The sequence below is a fragment of the Trachurus trachurus genome (genome assembly GCF_905171665.1).
Source record: "Trachurus trachurus genome assembly, chromosome: 7".
Lineage (NCBI taxonomy): Eukaryota > Metazoa > Chordata > Actinopteri > Carangiformes > Carangidae > Trachurus > Trachurus trachurus.
Window position 1 is genome coordinate 30,370,198 of NC_139901.1, and position 20,252 is coordinate 30,390,449.

At 45.5% G+C, this 20,252-nt stretch overlaps 1 protein-coding gene across 1 annotated transcript in view; it reads right to left on the bottom strand.

Moving 5' to 3' along the window:
* The window catches only part of camta1a (calmodulin binding transcription activator 1a), a gene marked incomplete at both ends in the record, with an annotated part of 373,552 nt that overhangs the window by 40,913 nt on the left and 312,387 nt on the right, over nt 1–20,252 (bottom strand). The window contains 1 exon segment of the mRNA XM_083975264.1: nt 4,939–5,092. Coding sequence (XP_083831390.1) covers nt 4,939–5,092 — 154 coding nt within the window.

Consider the following 20,252-nt stretch of genomic DNA (forward strand, 5'->3'; position numbering starts at 1 on the left):
GCTGCACCAAAGGGGGGAAAAAGGGAGAGGCTCTCTCCTGTAAAGCTCTCACTCCCTGCCTCAGTCACACCTCGCTAGCACCTCCTAATACTTTTCTTCGCTCCACTTGCCAACCCGCCACCACTTCTGATGAGACAGATAGTGGTTTTAGTGGCTGTAAGGTGGTGGGAGACACCACTGAGTGCTGCAGTGCTCAGGCTCTCAACCGGGGGAAAAAAAGGTAATATTTCAGAAGTGAAGCATATTTAGACTATCAAACAAAATCAAGCCAGCTTTAATTCAAGTTCCCTACACTTCAGTACCTCCTTTAGTTAAATATTCAAGAGAGAGAGAGGGAGAGAGATACGCAAAGAGTGAGCTTTTATAGCATGTATGAAAAATACAGTGAGAATTTTCTTTCCTGCGTGTCTGTTTGCATACGAGATAAAAGGAAATGGAAACAGCGTAAGAGGGCGAGGGTAATGCAGATTAAAGACAGAGCTAGTTAAAGCCAAGAGGAAAAAAAGCTGGGGAACATGATTGCACGACTGTGATAAGGATCTAAACTTGAAAGCTTTAAGATACTTTGGCAGATTACAGGCCGGTCACCAGCAGATGTCAGCAGAGCTGCTGTGATCAAGCCAAGATCATATGCTCCAAAGACAACTCACTGTGGGAGGTTATAGAAACACAAACAGAATTCATTTTTGATCTATTATCAAGTTAGATTTATTCATCCGTTAATCTACAGTGGGGGGAGAAAAAAATCATTTAAAAAAACAACGATCGGACACCGAATGTGACAGGAAAGTTTCATCTAATGTCGTTATAATTACCGCAGAAATGATTCCGTCTGTCTGGAGACCTCATCAGACGGCTCGGGCTGAGTCACTATTCAGATCCTGACAGTGTGTAATGCAAACAGTACAAATGAGATGATGCTAGTATTACTAACACGAAGATGATGAGGCCATTGGAGCACTAAAAACGCTGTCATGAATCTTCCGTGACCAAACCGGTGGCGAAGCTGCAGGACAGCAGAGCATCCGCTCCACTGATCTGACTCAGGAGGGGAGAGGGGGGGGGGTAAGAAGGGGGGGTGACGGAGCACACGCAAGGCCTGATATTTAATATTTAACATGAATAAATCTTATTCTTACTGATTTCATATAGATTGGACAGATATGCAAAGAAATAAATCTATGAATTTATGCAAAAGCTGTGGAATCCAAATGATCATTGCAACATATAAATCTTAAAGGAGAATTCCGGTCATTTTTGACCCGTAAATCATTGTCCTGATGGTCACCCGGTGTTGGGGGGAGCAAAAACCACGACTAAAATTGATGCAGGCAAACCGGAGTTACACCATGGCTACCCGGCGCTAGGGATAGCGACAACGCTAACCTATGGGGGCAATTCTTTCAACCACAACAAACACTCAGAAAACAATCAAATATCTATGGTACATGACTGGAATCCTATAGTGTACTACAGTATAAACAGTATAAACTTTGTGTTTTTGCATGTAGTCACTCACCTCAGATAGCCGAACTCTGAAACATCCTGGAAAGACATTACTATCTGATCACAGAGCGCCTGCTCTCTCCGCCACAGAAACAAACACTTTTTCCTTGTTGTGATGATTTCTTTACTAAAATAAACGGTCAGAGATATTTTGTACATTACCACTGCACTGTTAGACCGTTTATTTTTGTAAAGAAATCATCACAACAAGGAAAAAGTGTTAGTTTCTGTGGCGGGGAGAGCAGGCGCTCTGTGATGGGATAGTAATGTCTTTCCAGGATGTTTCAGAGTTCGGCTGTCTGAGGTGAGTGGCTACATGCAGAAACACAAAGTTTATACTGTTTATACTGTAACTATATGAGTTCAGTGGTGTCTCTAAGGATTCCAGTCATGTACCAGAGATATTTGATTGTTTTCTGAGTGTTTGTTGTGGTTGAAAGAATTGCCCCCATAGGTTAGCGTTGTCGCTATCCCTAGCGCCGGGTAGCCATGGTGTAACTCCGGTTTGCCTGCATCAATTTTAGTCGCGTTTCTTGCTCCTCCCAACACTGGTTGACCATCAGGACAACGATTTAGGAATTCTCCTTTAAATATAGGGCTATGCATTTGTTGCAGTGCCACAGTGAGAGAGTCCTAATGTGACAGCTTACATCCACCATGTAATGCCGTCCCTGTTTGTCCAAACAATCTCATCTCCCCTTCACCCTGATCCCTCATGCCAGCGTTGCCACGGCGCTCCTCATCCAGATGGACATCGCCCCCCGGAGACTCTGGGTTGTTGACGTACAGTTACCACCGTGTCTGCCTGTCGACTTTTCTCATTGAGGGTTATGTTCCAAAGCGGACATGACAGGAGCAGCAGCGCCACTAGGCTTAATCCCAATGGCAGCGGCAGCAGAGGCACCAAACAGTAAACCCGGTCGCATCATCATCCTGATGACTGCATCCTGTCATGAGCAGCATCACATCGCCCCCTTAATGACAAATGCAGTTGATCTGTGGGACACACGCGACATCCCATCTGGTCGCCCGCTAGTCTGCACCGCCGGGCACTATATGGGACAGTGGGATACAACAGTTTTACAATGATGGCCAGCCCCTGTCTGTCTCTGTCTCGCCTTGGTCTTTTCTTCTGTGGCTCTGACTGTCTGGCCCGGAGACAGGCCTTCTGTCTGTCTGAGTGTTTGTTAAAGCCGCTCATGCACTATCTGTCAGCGGGCTGGGGGCATGGCCGGTGGAGAGAGAGGACTATAGCGTGTTTATAGCATTAGACCAAAAGAGTGAATCAAGCCGCGCTGCCTTGTCTATGGAACTGTAGCGTGACTGAGTAGTGATGCCACTCTCTTACCCTCCTTCTCACCCCCTTCGCTTCTTCCCTTCCTCATCAAACACTGCGGGGTGTTAAGGAGGACAAGGTCAGACAAGGCCGTGTTTCACCAGAGCTGCTGCTGCGTGTGAGCATCCGTGCATGTGAAAGTTTCTGTGACGGCGTGCATGCGTGCGTTTTTTTTTTTTGGTGGGGGGGGGAGAGACAGAATAAGCTCAACCGAGCCATGAAATCCCCTTTTTTTTTTTCCTTTTGTTGTGTTTTGTTGTATCATTAGAGGTGTCAAATGGCTTGTGCGCTGAAATATCGTGACGAGAATAACAAAAAGGGAGATGGAAGAGGGCAATTACGCCGCCAGAAGTTGACATTGTTCTAGAAAAATAACTATTTGACATGAATCCGAAAGAATCAGCTCGTGAAAATGAAACCATCATCGTTACGTAACACACAGCCACACACATATAATATATGAGCCTGTGTCAAACTATGAAGAAAATCTGTTTTCCTTTGAAGAAGCATGGAAGTTCTGCTACGGAAAATGATCCACAGCGCTGCTCATATATAATATTCCTGTGCGGTGCAAACCACATCTACTAATAGATGCAAGTCGTATGGAAAGAGCTTATGTATAATTTAACATAAAATAATGCATGGATAATATAGTATGACTTCATCACAAGTCTTTGGGACAGAGTTATTATCTCACATCGCCACTAGGTGGCAATGTTGCTCCATCAGCGAGCTTGTGTTGACATGCTGGCTGTTCCAAGAAAAAGAGACAGGGATAGAGAGGAGAAGAAAGATAGAAAGCAAAGACGGAAAGAAGCACGAGAGGGATTTTTTTCCCCTCTTTTTTTTTTTTTTGGTCTTTATGTAGCCCCCTCATGTAGCCTGGCAGCTAGAAGGCATCTCACACTCTCCCTCTTTGTCCCAACAACTCCCAAAGTTAATGACTTTACGCATTACTGCAAATTGTGCTTGGTTTTTACATTAAGCCACAGACGTAATGAATACAGTAGGCCGTTGTTGCTCAGTTACTGTCCTGAGGTGAGACTTTATGTTAAAATATGTCCTCAAACTGATACTGTAGCAAGCGCAGCAGCAGCTGAAGAGGAGGAGGAGGAGGAGGAGGAGGAGGGTAACAAAATGGCCAAGATCTCAGAGATGATGGTCTGGTCTGCCTTGTCAGTATGCAGCCGGCATGCGTGTGCACTTGTAAAAAGCTGCTGACACGTTCCTCTTTACCTGGCCACATCACCAATAATTGGCCATTGGAATATCAGTCACAGCCCTGCCGGCCGCGGCCAGACACACCCCGAATCACAGTCTGGCTGTTAAAGGTACCTTAACGGCTCTCTGAGAGATTTTCAATGCCCCACAAGCCCCGTTTGGCTATTATCATCATCAGACAAAGCCTGACTTTTTTCCAAAACATTGCCTCATCTCTTTGGGCCGGTCTGGAGACTCGTAAAAAAACACATAGTGCATCTCACAGAGCATTAGTAAAGCTGATAACGACAGGGATCAATCCACTGAGGGGGAAGACAGAGAGAGAGAGGGAGAGAGAGAGGGTGGATGGGGGATTTCTGGTGAGTCAAACATTCTTGCTCCCACGCACTAACGTGAATCAATAACCCAGCCCGCCGCCCTCTCCCTCTGCCTCGACTTCCCCTCACGGGCCGGAGAGAAGCTGCACTCTCAGACCGACCAGACCGGTGCCAGAGGTCTGGTGGTGGGAAGAGCTGAACTCTGACCCCGTAACTCACAAGACGGCTCCAGGGGAAGAGCTCCGACTCATCTAACACAGTGCGGTGGAAAACACTGGGCCAAGATGCTCCGTGACTGAGGAGCTGAGGGCACTAAGTGTACCAGCTATCAGCTAATAGGACCGGACATTAAGATCCTCAGACCAAAACAACAGCCACTATGTTTCATCTTTGTTTTTTTTTAATGCATCAGACATGTAAAACTATTAAAACCACTAGAGAAAGGAGACAGCAACTGTTTATATTAAAGGCTATGAATAAACAATTGGACCCGGATGATGTGAGTGCTGCACGCCACGGTTGGTTCTGAATGGGGATTATGCTCAGATAGATACTCACACATGGGCTTGAGCTGGCCGATCAGCTCCTCCTTGGTCCACTTGGCCCACTCCTTCTTGTCCGTGTTGATGGAGCACAGGATCGGACCGCATGGTTTCCCACAATCCTCAATGGCTGGAACATTCAAATAGTGGACGAGCACAATGTCAGGGTTCTGCGGGAGGAGAGGAGAGGAGAGGAGAGGAGAGGAGAGGAGAGGAGAGGAGAGGAGAGGAGAGGAGAGGAGAGGAGAGGAGAGGGGGAGGAAGAAGAGACGAGATGTTACACCACTAACACAGTCTCGGTTAGATAGCGAGCAGAGTTTCTTGAATATACGATTTCTGGGTGTGATTGTTGATCATAAAATCTGCTGGAAACCACGTATTAATCATGTCAAAGCAAAAATAGCAAAGATTACTGGCTAAATGTCTTGATTTTTGGGGAAATCAAGACACATTCGGGACTATAAATCACTAAATTCTCTGTATAATGCACTCATACTTCCATATCTGAGCTACTGTGTGGAGATATGGGGTAATACCTACAAATCCAACCTACAGCCGTTATGCACATTACAAAAAAAGGGCAATAAGAATCAATGTCAATAACAATGGATATCTTAAACGCATTATTCATAAAAGCACACACTCTGAAATTCACCGATCTGGTTAAGCACAAGACTGCACAAATCATGGACAAAGCAAGATATAACCTTCTTCCGGGTGAGAAAGATAATGTCAGAACAACTCTGAGAAGTATGTGCATATCAGTCTGTGGGGTGCAATTGTGGAATGGTCTGGAGAATGAACTAAAAAATAGCACAAATATAAAACTGTTAAAAAAAAATTATATAAAAACATGTTTCTAAAAATATATGAGAATGAGGAAAAGTAGGTTGGAATATCATCTTGACTATAGGTGATGATGAAACTGAGAGTGAGTCTGTGACTGTGTCTTCTTGTATTCTGTTTATCTGGTCTTATTGATTATGGAATGATGATAAAGTAGTGATAAAGGGGTGGGAACTGAAAAGCTCGGCTTCCTCCCACTCCTTTTCAAGCATTTGTTTGGGACTTGTTTTTTAGGACACTATAATGTGTTACTTATTTTATATGACACTTTTTTTCTCTTTCTTTATCTTTTTTAATATGTTCGAACAATAGTTGAGTGGTGGTGACACTTGGATACTGTGGCTCAGCTGTGAGGGCTTTTATGTGGAACATCACATGCCAGCTGGTTGGAGAGAAGTAAAAATGTTGCTGGAGTGTAACTGCCCCCCCACAAACACACAAACACACACAAACACACACACACATTTACTGAACCCAGGAACAGAGGAGGAAACGCACGAGCGGGGAGCAGAACAAATCTAGGATCAGAAATCTGCAATAATCTGACTCATTACGTGACTATCTGTATCTCCACAACGTGTGTGCGCTCGGATGGGGTGTGTGTGTTTGTATGTGTATACGTGTGATAATTACAATGTGTGCTCATGTAACACACTTATGGCATTTTGTCAAGTCCTCCCACATGGTGAGCTGATGCCCTCAATTAACTCTGCCTGTATTTACCAAGTCAAATCTCAACAATTTGCTGCCTGCAAATTGTTACTGGGTTACCTCTGCAAATTCCCTAAATTGACAGCTTATGGATAATAGGTGGCGTTTAAAAGGAATGTCGGTTTTGCCGGCGTGAACGACACATCAATTCGCTTCTGTAATCATGAAAAGCTTTGATTACGAAGCATGGCACAAAAAAAAAAAAACTCACACAAGGAATGTTCCCGTTTTTCAGTCCTTATCGCTCCCAATTTATCATAAACATCCAAACCAGACACACAATATACACACAATATACAGCACAACATCCCCACAGTGACACATCGGGTACAAGTTAAAGCTGCACTGATGATTACAACAGACCTGGAGGCAGGTATGGGTGTAAGAGCACGGTGTATATGGAAGAAGAGAGATTGTAAACAGATGTATGAATATAAAGCACGAACACAAACCCACGCACGCACGCACACACGTGCACGGACTCGCAGCTAAACAAGACGCAGGAATCGACAAACCAACAAAGACCTTGATAGAGAAAAATGCCGTGACAACATGTGTGTGTGACTGCAGTTTGAAGCTTCATCAGTACTAAGTGGCAGATAAATCAAGGCGCTGCTACTGTAGGTCTGCGCTCCCTCTCAGTGTGTACCATTAATCTGGGGGGAACACAACCCCCCCACCCCCCTCCTCTCCTCCTCTTCTCCTTCTCCTTCTCCCTTTTCATCAGACAGGGGTGTGGTTGGCCGGCTGAGGAGACGGGGGGGGGGAGGGGGTCAAAACACATCCACATAAACAATTACTTCTATGAAATAAAACGTCCCGACTGCGACCGGCAGCATGTGTGATGTGTCTCGGTGCAGCAGCATCAGTGGTGGCGGTGGTGGAGAAGGAAGGAGGCGTGATGATGTAGAGCAGAGTCTCAGGCAGCAGGGCCGTTGTAGAGGGGAGAAAGGTGATGATGATCATTCTTGGGGCCCAGCAGCGCCCAGTAGGGCCCACACAAAAACCCAGTAGTCTAATCTTTGTATGAATTAATTATTCTGCATAAGACCCTGACTAATACTCATATGTAACGCTGCATTAGCATCAAAACAAAGTAAATAAGTAAGGGATAATGTATAGTTCGGAGGAGAAATAAACCCCAACAGGTTGTTTCATACAACCTTAAGGGGTTTATTTCTCCATAACAACCAACCAACTATACATTATCCTGCTTATTACACGGTTTACGAGTGAAATAATTCATTTGAAACATAATGTTTTTTGTTTTCTTTTAAGTATACTTTTAGGCTTTTCATGCCTTTATTTGATAGGACAGTTGAGAGAGACAGGAAATGTGGAGGCAGAGAGAGAGGGGGAATGACACGCAGGATATAGGGCCGCTCAATGCGGAATTCGGTTTCCAGCCACGATGTGGAAGTAAGGAGCCTCCACTCTCCCTGTAACAAGTTACAAGTCGTTTATCTAACATCACTATTAGTCCGAAACTGTTTAATGACGGTAAAAATGAAACATAAGTCCCTAGCAACGGTCTGTTATACTTGACGACGGTCATTATACAGAAATAACGGACCGTAGAACGCAGCAATGGACCAATCAGAGAGCAGCATTCAATAGAGCCGTGTAATAAAAAATGATAATACATACAGTACGTAGTCTAAGAAAGAAGGGGAAAAGTCATGGGGGCAGGGGGCCACTTTAGTACTCTTTCAGTGGGCCCCAGAGTTCCTAGCAGCGGCCCTGAGTCTCAGGAGGAAACTTCCACCAGGAGCTGGAGCTGCTGGACATTGCACCGTGTTATCTCACTGCTCTCCTTGTCCCCTGTCATTGGTATGGACACTGGGTGACGACTGCTGCACTGTGTGGATGGAGATGGCACAGGGAGAGGTGTGTGTGTGTGTGTGTGTGTGATGCACCCAGATGGCTCCACCAGCTGTGTCAATAGCTAAGAGATGCCCTCAATCTTTACTAGGAAGGAGAGCAGCGAACGTTTCAGACGGCTCCATTCAATTATGAGCGTACATGGATGTATAGTGTTGTGATGTGTAGTGTAGGCTACGCACACACACACACACGCACACATACACATGCACAAACAGACTGAGCATGGATGGACACACTCATTAGCATACCGCAACAGACACCTAACTGTACATACGCCACTGCAAGACACACAAAGGTTAGCTGAACACAATCACACGTGGTTACAAACAGTCCAACACCCACACACGCCCAGCTGTTTCCTCCCTCCCTCCTCACACCGACCGAAGCTACACAAACACGCACAACGCACACACAGACGCTGGGAGCATGTGGCGGCCTCGCAGCTCATCCAAAACACAAGTAAATCTGCGTCTCTGTGTCTTTCCTATGAGGAATCTGCTATCTGCTGTAAAAAACAGAGGAAGGCAGAGGCGTATATATTTATATGGCATCTGGAATAGGGATGTCACGATTATAGATTTTCTTGGTACAGAGAAATAAATACGGTATTACAATTAACACGAATATTATGCATTCATTTCCCAACAGTATGTGTAAAATCAAATATAGTCTAAACAATTACGAAGCTAATTATTTACACAAAATATTTTAAGTATCTGTTAATAAAGGACCAATTATTGTATATTCCCAAGGGGAATTAAATGTCATCTTTACCAAGTGTTTAAAGGTACATTGTGTAGGAATTACCCCCATCTAGCGTTGCGGTTGTATATTGCAAGCAACTCAATCGTATTTTTCATGCTGCATTCACGTGAAATTGGGCAGACGGCAGAGGGACAGCAGCCGCTGCACGTTACGGCATAAACAAGCCTCTATGTAAACAAGTGGTCCGTCAGCACGAGGCAAAACAATACACGTGACAATATGTTGTCATAGCGATGTCGTATTGTTGACCTGACCCACGTTTTACCGTCTTTCTCTGGACTTCTGTGACTAAAATGACATCTGGTTTGTTACCAATGGCCGTCTGCCCGACTGCAGGTGAATGCAGCATCAGTGTAAGTTACACAATGTCCCTTTAAGTTTATTTTAATCAGTTTTTTTTTGTTTTTTTTAATTACAAATGACATGCAAACTTTTAAATTCCTACCAATTCAATGTTACATTAGGTAACTGGACCGTGTATCTGTGCATTTACCTTTACACATTTGTCAAGACATAATCTTTTTTGGAAAGTGACGTATTTAGGAATCTTTGCGATAAATTCTGGCGTTTAAAGGGATAGTTCAACATTTTGGCAAATTGGCCCATTGCCATAATCTCTATAGTCATAGCAGTAGGTTCGTTACCTTTATTTGTCGGTGTAAGCTATTTTTAGAACGGAGGAGCGGAGCGGCAGGCTGTTCAGAGCTACACTATGGAGGCTAATGGAATTTCTTGGTTTCCCTCATCAAACTCATCAAATACAAAATCCCAAAACTCCAAAACGCTTTCGTGGACAAGTTGTGACCTGCACATTCACCACGCTATGAGATAATAATGGAACGTTACGAAACGGAGCCGTTTTCGAGGTAAATACAGAGTCTGCTTGCTGAAAAACTGTCCCTGAACGCAACGCGCATCAGCGGTTTTGCATGAATTTACCTCTAAAACAACTCTGTCTCGTAACGTTCTATTATTATCTCATAGCGTGGTGATTGTGCAGGTCACAACTTGTCCACGAAAGCGTTTTGGAGTTTTGGGATTTTGTATTTGATGAGTTTGATGAGGGAAACCAAGAAATTCCATTAGCCTCCATAGTGTAGCTCTGAACAGCCTGCCGCTCCGCTCCTCCGTTCTAAAAATAGCTTACACCGACAAATAAAGGTAACGAACCTACTGCTATGACTATAGGGATTATGGCAATGGGCCAATTTGCCAAAATGTTGAACTATCCCTTTAATACCGCGATTAATCGTGAAAGCAAGTAATCGTGACATCCCTAGTCTGGAACTTTCTCTGCTCCTTCCTCTCTCCTCTCTCGTCGTCTCACTTTACAGCGTGTTTAACAGTTCTCTCCCCAACTCCGGCCCTGTTCCTCCACTTTGAGAGGGAAACAACACAATGAAAATGTAAAGCGTCACATAAATCTATCAGGATGGTAATTTAATTTAATTTCCTGCTGGCTGCTTTCTTTTTTCCACGGTGTAATATCAGGAGTTGGTTCTCTAGGAGCAGGTGAAAAAAAGAAAAAAGGAAAAAAAAAAAAAGGCTGAGGGGGAACTTTTTGCCTGGATACTATTTTCCGGAGAAAATGAGGTCTCATTAACTTATTGATTAATTGTGTAATGTAGTCTTTTGGTTGTTTTTTCGCTCGTTCCCCGTGCGGGTCTCAGGGCAGCTTTCCAAGCTCACTTCCGCAGTGGTGGAGGAGAAGAAGGGGGAGCGGGTTGGGGGGTGGGATACAGTTGCAGCCGGAGCCTGTGGTGATGAGGTGTGTGGATGAGGATGGGAAGCCGTTTTGTTTCTCTATGAATATGCGTTTGTATGATAATACATGTGTGGACTATAAATACATACATGTCAGCATGTTGTTGCTGTGTTGTGAGCTCGCTTGGCCTTTTAAGAGCACAACGATGATGATGATGATCACGTAAAATGCGTAAAAAAAATGTAGCACGTCGTCTACTAACTCTCCAGCCAGCGTTTTGATGTTGCTGTGTTGTTGTGTTAATGTTTACTGCGCCTCCTCCCTAGAACAGATGGATAGATGTTGAGCTAATTACTAGCGGAGTCTTGGGGAGTCAGCCATGGGGGCGGAAGGCCTGCTGAGTGGGTGGTGGAGCGCCTTCCTGCCCCTCCCTCATAGACACACGCACACAAACACATCAGTGCACAAAGCTTGTAAAAAAAAAAAAACTGAACTAATACACAGTGCAGGAGACACGCATGAGAAAGTTGGCGTGCCAAAACTCAACACACACACACACACACACACACACACACACATACACGCATGCATATGTGATATCCAAGACATCGCCATCGCAACCGGAGGATAAAGGTGCTGTTGTAGCCAGGCAACAGGTTTCTCTGGCACCCACGCACTTAGAGGCAGCCAGTGCTCCTACGATCTCTCAGTGACTGCCTACCTCGTCCTGGAGTCATACACCCTGTTCTACTCCACAAGACAAGGAGGGAGAGAGAGAGAGAGAGAGGGAGAGAGAGAAAGAGAGAGAGAGAGTCGCTAATGGAGCTGAAGACACACAAGGAGTTGGATGTCGGCGGAGACAGATACAATGACCTTCTATTCTGTAGCTGAATGTGAAGCGGCCGCCGATGTGTATGTTCAAGCTCTACAGCCGAATATGTACTGTAACTAACTGACTGAGGCTTGAGCGCACACACACACACACACACACACACACACACACACACACACACACACACACACACACACACATATTGGTGGAATCTGCGGTATGAGTGGTCCAGTAATGTGTCCGCTGTCTTGTTAAGTCTCCGTGACCTCTGCCTTTCTCTCTCTCTCTCCCAACACCTCCATGTAGCTGCTTCGGTGACAAAAGCTCCTTTAAAAAAAAACATACAGCCGGTCCAAAAGCAGGAGCGGCTGTCTCACCGTTCTGTATAAAACCTGGAGTGGTGGTGGTGGTGTGTGTGTGTGTGTGTGTGTGTGTGTGTGTGTGGGGGGGGGGGGTCAGTTGTTACGGTGGCACAGATGCCCACGTTGACGACTTAAACGTGACGTTTTCTGGCCTCCTGGACGCCGACGAGCTGTATAACAATCACACATCAAGGTGCCAAAGTTTTACAGGAGCAAAACTTAACAAGGGGGAGGGGGGGGGGGTCTCCTTAATGACAAACACAGTGGGATCCCTGTTTAAAACCCTCCTGTTGTCCTTCTGGGTCAAGGAAGGAAGGATAAAGGGAAAGATGGGAGGAAAGAAGGAAGGGACAGAGGAGAGGAAGGTAGAAGGAGAGAGGGAACAGATCGGGTCAAAAAGGAACGAAGAAGAATGAAGGGACAGAAGGAAGGAAGGGAAAAAAGAAGAAAAGAAAGATGGAGGGAGGGAACAGATTCGTTCAGGGAAGGAAAAAGGGAAGGAAGGAAGGAAGGAATTAAGTGGAAAATGATTGTGGAAAGGAGGAAGGGAAAAAGGAAGGAAAGAAAGATGGGGGGAGGAAACAGATCAGGTCAATTGGATCAAAGGAGGAAGGAAGAGAAGGACGAAGGGAAGGAGGGAAGGAAGGAAGGAAGGAAGGAAGGAAGGAAGGAAGGAAGGAAGGAAAAAAGGAGAGGAAGGTGGAAGGAGAGAGGGAACAGATTGGGTCAATCGGGTCAAAAATGAAGGAAGAAGTAAGAACGAAGGGACAGAAGGAAGGAAGGAAGGAAGGGAAAAAAGAAGAAAAGAAAGTTGGAGGGAGGAAACAGATCAGGTCAATTGGATCAAAAGAAGGAAGAGAAGGACGAAGGGAAGGAAGGAAGGAAGGATTGAAGAAGGGAACAGATTGGGTCAATTTGACCCAGAAGGACAACAGGAGGGTATTTAAAGAGGCTGGAGAGAGAAAGACAGACAGAGAAAGAGTTTCAGATGGAGATACTGTATGTGAAAAGACAGAGAGGAGGCAGAGACAGTTAGAAGAATGAGAGGAGCAGCTCTCGTGTTGTCAGGCAGCCGCTCTGCTCTGCTCTGCTCCGTGGTTGTACTCCAACATAGCAGGGCCTCGCTTTCACAACCCGTGCACAAGTGCGATAAGAACACCATTAACATGAAAGGATCTTAATTGAGAGGGGATGCTTCATGGAACGTGGATGAGCCGAGGAGTGCGGTGGGGAAACCTTGTTTCTCTCTGATAAAATAACCCCCACCGAGGAATAGGGACGGGAAAGGGAAGGGAAGGGAAGGGGGGGGCTTCAAAGTCTGTCACACAGGTATATGGGAAAAGCCCCTCCATCTCCATCTCCCTCCTCCTCTTCCTCTTCCTCATCTTCCACTTTTACTCTGAGGAAGGAACTGGGAGGAAAATAAGCAGAGGAGGAAAGGAAGGAGACAGCTCTTCATGGGAGAATTGCACCAGCTCGCTACAGGGATATCCATTTCAATACAAAACATCATGAAAGCAGGAGCAGTCAATTGTTTTGTCACAAACATTCAGCATCAAGGCGTAAATACAGAGGGGAGGCGCGTGTGTTGCTATGTTTGTGTTTGTGGATCTATCTGTGCCTTTGTATATTTGCGTCTGCCTACATTAAATTATAAATAGCGTGTGAATGAGCGTCTAGAGGCAGATTCCTGTACGTCGCCTGGCGTCCGTACCATCAGTGTGCATGCAGAACGAGCCCAATGAGCTGTGAGTGTGAGACCGAGTGCATCTGCTATTGTTAACTGCATTCATGCTATGTGTGTGTGTGTGTGCGTGCGACGCATATTAGACTTTGTGGTGTGCATCTTTCCTCAGACTGTCTGTGCATCTGGAACATCTGTATGTGTGTGTGTTTCGTTTCCTCCCTCCATCTTTCTTTTCTTCTTTTTTCCCTTCCTTCCTTCCTTCCTTCCTTCCTTCCTTCCTTCCTTCCTTCCTTCTGTCCCTTCGTTCTTCCTTCCTTTTTGACCCGATTGACCCAATCTGTTCCCTCTCTCCTTCTACTTTACCCTCCTTTTTCCCTTCCTTCCCTTCGTCCTTCTCTTCCTTCCTTTTTTGATCCAATTGACCTGATCTGTTCCCTCCCTCCATCTTTCTTTCCTTCCTTTTTCCCTTCCTTCTTTCCACAATCATTTTCCACTTAATTCCTTCCTTCCTTCCTTGAACGAATCTGTTCCCTCCCTCCATCGTTCTTTTCTTCTTTTTTCCCTTCCTTCCTTCTTCCTTCCTTTTTTGACCCGATTGACCCAATCTGTTCCCTCTCTCCTTCTGCCTTCCCCTCCTTTTTCCCTTCCTTCTTTCCTTCCTTCCTTCCTTCCCTTCGTCCTTCTCTTCCTTCCTTTTTTGATCCAATTGACCTGATCTGTTCCCTCCCTCCCTCCATCTTTCTTTCCTTCCCTTTTCCCTTCCTTCTTTCCACAATCATTTTCCACTTAATTCCTTCCTTCCTTCCTTGAACAAATCTGTTCCCTCCCTCCATCTTTCTTTTCATCTTTTTCCCTTCCTTCCTTCCCTTCGTCCTTCTCTTCCTTCCTCCTTTGATCCAATTGACCTGATCTTTTTCCTCCCTCCATCTTTCTTTCCTTCCTTCTTCTCTTCCTTCTTTCCACAATCATTAATTCCTTCATTCCTTGAACGAATCTGTTCCCTCCCTTCATCTTTCTTTTCTTCTTTCTTCCCTTCTTTCCTTCCGTCCGTGCATCTGGAACATCTGTATGTATGTGTGTGTGTGTGTGTGAAGCGCTACGAGGCCCTGCCTGCTCCTGCTCCTGCTCCTGCTCCTGCTCCCTGGGCTGCGGGGGCAGTTGCCCTGGCAGTGGCATGGTGATGGATGGCATGGGGTGCCAGTCATTAGGCCGCCTCCTGGCCTCTGGCACTGAGGTTGCACTCTTAAACACCGCCGCCCCCCCACCCCTCCTGCCCCTCCCCCCACCCCTCCCTCTCACCCCCCCACCACTGCCGCCGCCGCCTGTCCCCAAACACCACTGCTCATTTCAAGGTCAGCTGCCTCTGTGGTGCTGTAAGTTCACCTCCACAAGGCACAAGACTTCTTCTTCCCTCTTTTGTTTTGGAGCCTTTATCGCTCGCTGCCAACGGGTGTGTTTTTTTTTTTGAATGTGGGGGTGGCTGGCTGCTGCTTTGCCTCGTGCAGACACACAGAGGTGCACACACACACACATACACACACACCGAAGTAAACAAAACTCTACGTCAAACCTGCCCAAAAAACGCAGCAAACAGCCTGAAGCTCTCGTCTAGGTAGCAGAGTAATCCCTTATCTGAACCTGCACCCCCACTCTCCCTCTCTCTCTCCAGGTTCCTCTATGACAAACTCTTTGTTTAAATGTTCCCAGTTTAGAATACAGACATCCTAATTGGGGGTGTCTGGAGTCAACGCTCAACTTAACTGCTACACTTCACCCTCTGCTGCACCCGGCTCTCCACCAAACTACCGACGGCTCGGCTGCCGAGTGCCAAGCTAAAACGATTCCTGGGGTGGGATTGGTGGTGGTGGTGGTACCGATCCAGGACTCGGAGGGTGGGAGTCGGTTTCTTAACATGAATTGTCTAAACTGCCTCTGTCCAAGGTCTGTGAGAGCAGAGGCTTAGCGGGAGATCCAGATTCAGGGGAAGACTCCTACTGCATCTCTTTACCTCCGCTACCTACCGTTAGTGTACCGGCTGGGAGATATGAAAGGCAGAACTTGGAACTTTTGAGGAACAGGAAGAGGCCAGCATGTTTGAGCGTGTTTCAGAGGAAGCCAGGGGCTGAGGCCTGTGATGTTTAATTCAGTAGCACATAATCACTCCGATGGAGTTGAGAGCGGGGCTTTAAATAACTCAGCTTAGAGGGGCAGAACTGCTTCACTCTGGGTGGGGGAATGCAAGTGTGTGTGTGTGTGTGTGCACGCACGCACATGTCTGTGCACTTGTGTGTGTAATTGTGCAGATATGTGAGCGCATCCCACATTGCTACATGTTTGTGAGTGAGCGAGTGAGTATGCAAGAGAGTGCTCCTCTATTTTTGTGTGGCTCCTCCCTGCTTTGAAATATTTTATTTGTGCAGTGCAGCACCACAGTAAAAAAAAAGAAAAAAAAAAGGTGGAGTGTGTTTGTTGCTGTGCCAAGTGTCTGCATGCATTACAATAAAAGTGCAAAAGGCCAGTATTCAGAGCCTGAATATGGAGGAGTATTCTGGATGCCAAGCAGGCAGGCAGGCAGTAAGTCAGGCGGTAAGCCGGGCAGTGAGGCATTGAAACCCCTTTAGCTGCCACAACTCAACTCACAGTTTACAGCCCACTTATTCTTCCTAAAGCCCTTACAGAGCACACACTACCCTCTCCATTAGTTGTGGTGGTCCCAAGTGAGAGGCCACGCTGCCCAGGGGCAAGCAGGAGAAAGGGCCATCAGGAGCCCATCCGGCCGCCATAATGGCCTTGGCTCAGCCCATGGCACTGATCCTAATATTCAGTGGCCATCCAGGTGACACTGAGTCACACTGGAATAAAAGGGAAAAAGGGGAAAAGGAAGTTACTGAGCCTTTCTCTCTCCGATGCGGGGAGGATTTAACCGTGTGCTCTCTTTCTCTTTCTCTCTTCATGGTTCTTTTCTTTCTGTTTCCGCCTCACAATACCTCTCAACCTCTGGCTTGTGCGAGTCTTTTCCCCTCGCTTGCTCTGTCTCATTTTCATCTCTTTCTCTTAGGGACATAGTGCAATTCATTTGGAGGCGGAAAACACTGCTAATGCCATCTCTCTCTCTCTCTGTCTGTCTCTCTGTCTCTCTCTGTGCTCTCGCTTCCCTTTCATACCAGTGTTGAGTCTGATTTGTTTGTGCGCGTCGTCTTTTCTCCCCGTGCCAGTCGACAAGGCGGGCTATTTATGTGCCTCTGCCCATGTCTGTGAGCGAATCAGGACTTCATAGGAGCAGCAGCCAAGGGAAAGAGAGAGAGAGAGAGAGATGTGCTGGTGCATTTCTAAACAGGGAGTCACATGGAGGACTGATGTGTGTCCAGCAGCAAGACAGACAGTCCAACCTGGACACTATATCTGCCTCTGCAACGGCCCGCTGAACAATAATAGATAACACCGGTTGTCAGCATCAACGACAACAACGACAACAACTCCTCCTTTGTTTCAGAAACTTCATATTCTTAACATTTATAATAGAAATCAAGGTCTTAAAGCAGAAGTAAGCAGAATGTTTGTGTTAATATAAGTCTTAAATAGTTCTATCTTCCGACAGCAATCACTTATATAGAGTGTTTGGTCTGAAACACGGGTCTGTCAGTCACTCTGCTCTGCTGTAAGCCGAGGAGAAAACTTTCCTCGTATCCTACAACCTTTATCCAATGAGGAGAGAGAACGGCATAAACGGGCGGTCCTCTCTGTGTGTGCAGCCAAGGGATGCGCGTGAATGTGGTGACGTAGGGACGAGGGCGGGGACTGCTAACTCCATCGGCTGACAGGAAGTTATAGCCAAAACCACCGGATCGCTTACTTCTGCTTTAAAGGAGGAAAGCATTCCTGCTCACCTCAAAGACTATTTCACTACAAACTCTCAGGTCCATACTCATGCAACCTGTCGAGCGTTAGAGCTGCATCCTCCAAAATGTGTTACAACCAGGGGTCAATCATATACAATACGGTACAGGGGAGTCAAACTATGGGATACATATTCCCACTTAGCAAAAAAAAGCTCATCTGTACAAGGTTATAAAGGATGTTTTGTAAATGGAACTGCTCTGGCATAAATAATAATGGATGTACTGACATGACACATATTTTTAAATTGTACTCTTGATTGTTATTCATATATTTCTATCATCTATATACTGTATTTCTAATTGCTCATTTGTATATTTTGTTTTCTTTAGTATGATATTATAATTTCTTGTTAGCTATAGGTGGAGGCACCTGATAAGCTCCTTGAGTTTTCGCCTCTTGATGCACTTTAAACTGTTAAATTGTTACTTTTAGCTATGTCATTTTTAATTGTGCAAATAAATAAAACAACTGTTGACATTGTAGCAGAGAACAGACCCCAGTCAAGCGCAATCTGACGCAAAACGCACACATATGTAGATCTGCAGCCCACAGCAGCAGACACACACACACATCAAGAGACTGACTTCCACACAACACAGTGACGACAGCAGTGGACAACACAGGAGCGCTGAGGCTGTGTGCTCTGTCAAACATGGTGAGGGGCTCATTATTATTACTATGGGCTGGATACTGGAGCAGCCCCAGAGCTCAGCTTGGCAAGACCTCTCTCTGGAGACGCACACACACACACACACACACACACACACAGCTACACACATGCATGCATACACACCATACAAATGGGTAATCAAACGTCTGCCCCTGGGAAGAAAAAAAGAAAAAAAAACGCTCAAATGGTTTCCTAGCAACCGGTGGTGTGTATTGGGTCCACATGAAAAATGAAAAATAAAGACAGTGTGTGAGCGTGCCGCCACGTGTGCGTGTATGTGTATGTGTGTGTATGTGTGTGTGAGAGAGAGGTTCAGATAAACAGAGCATATTAGAGAGAGATGGAGGGGTGAAGTGCGGAGCGGCCAGAGATAAGAAGTTGTGAATGGGATGTGAAAAAAGGTAATGAATAGAGGAGGAAGAGAAGAGAAGAGAAGAGGCGGGATCAGAAGTCTGCCAATCTGATCGACAAAAAAAAAAAAAAAAAAAAAAAAAAAAGCATTTCCCCAGCCGCTCTGCAGGGGCAGTGTTGGCTGCGAGTTGAGCAGGTCTGCAGACAGCTGAGGTCATGGGAACGTGTTGTCAAATCACAGCTCAGAGAGGAAGAGAGACAGAGAGAGAGGGAGAGGGAGAGGGAGAGCATCATGGGAATAAATCAGTATCTTACACACTGTTACAAATACGCGGCAGCGCTGCAGGGCGAGGGGATTATGCAAGACGCAAAAAAGCATAGGCTTTGGAAAATGGCCTGAAACGCAGCGGTGCATATCATACCGGGTTCAAATGCAAATCAAAGTAAAGGGGTTGCTCTGTCTGAAGCAAAGTCACACAATCAGGTAAAAGTAGTGGCTTGTAAAAAAAAAAAAAAAAAAAAATGGCTGCGGAGCCCTGTACAAAGAGGCGTAGCTGAGTCTCTGGGGCTCTGAAGAGTTTTTTGATCATTTCTGAATATTATAACCAAAACACAGCGAGTCCCCTTTAAAAAAAAAGAGAGAAATAAAAAAAAACATTTGACAAAAAGTTACATTTTATTTGTTTATCTGTGTGCAAGCGTGTGAAATGTGAGGAGCAAACGGGCGTGTAATAGTGTGAATGTGTGTTTCCATAAGATATACTGTGTGTGTGTTTGCTACTTGTGTCTGTAAAATTGTGTGCGTGAGGTTAGTGAGGAAGCATAGCCTACTATCTCCATCCAGCAGCTGCCACAAAGAGGCTTCCCAAAAAAACAAGCACGCGGGGCCGTGACAGAGACAGAGCGACCACAGCCTTCTGGTGGTGTAATAGGAAATTAATTGAGACCATCAATATGGTATTAATCATTAAAGCACAGGTGCTGAGGTGGCACTTTGCTGACTGCTCCACTGTTGGCAGCACTCGCACTCTCACTCTCACACACACACACACACACACACACAAAGTAAAAGTTTGACCTGCTGTTTTGCAAAAAAAAAAAAAAAAGGAAAGGAGACAAAGGAGAAATGAGGAAAAGGAAAGCGTGCATCCTCCATTTAGACACACACATAGGCTACACAGTGAGTGGAGACACACGCAGTCACCCAAGGTCATTCTACCTTTGCCGTGAGAAGTGTGTCGAGTGCTTATACCCCCCCTCTGATAGTGACTAAATAGTGAGACAGAAATTGAATAGAACGAATCTCCTTGTTGTTTACAACTACTTCCGGGTAGAAAACCAGCATGAGAACAATAGTGACGAACGAGAGTTTCGCTATATCTCATTTTTCATGAGCCGTTTAGACTAATCTGATGTTTGTAAAGTTTATAAAACCAATGATTGGACAAACATTACTATTTCTGTGTGCACATTTTTGTAATTAGTCATGGTTATCATAGATTAGCCAGGCTAACGGTTAGCTACCTGTTTAACTTTAATAACTCTGTGACTCAATAAACGGTCCATGAAAAAATATTTTCTCCAGTGGATATCTGAGTTACAACATGACTGAGCTAA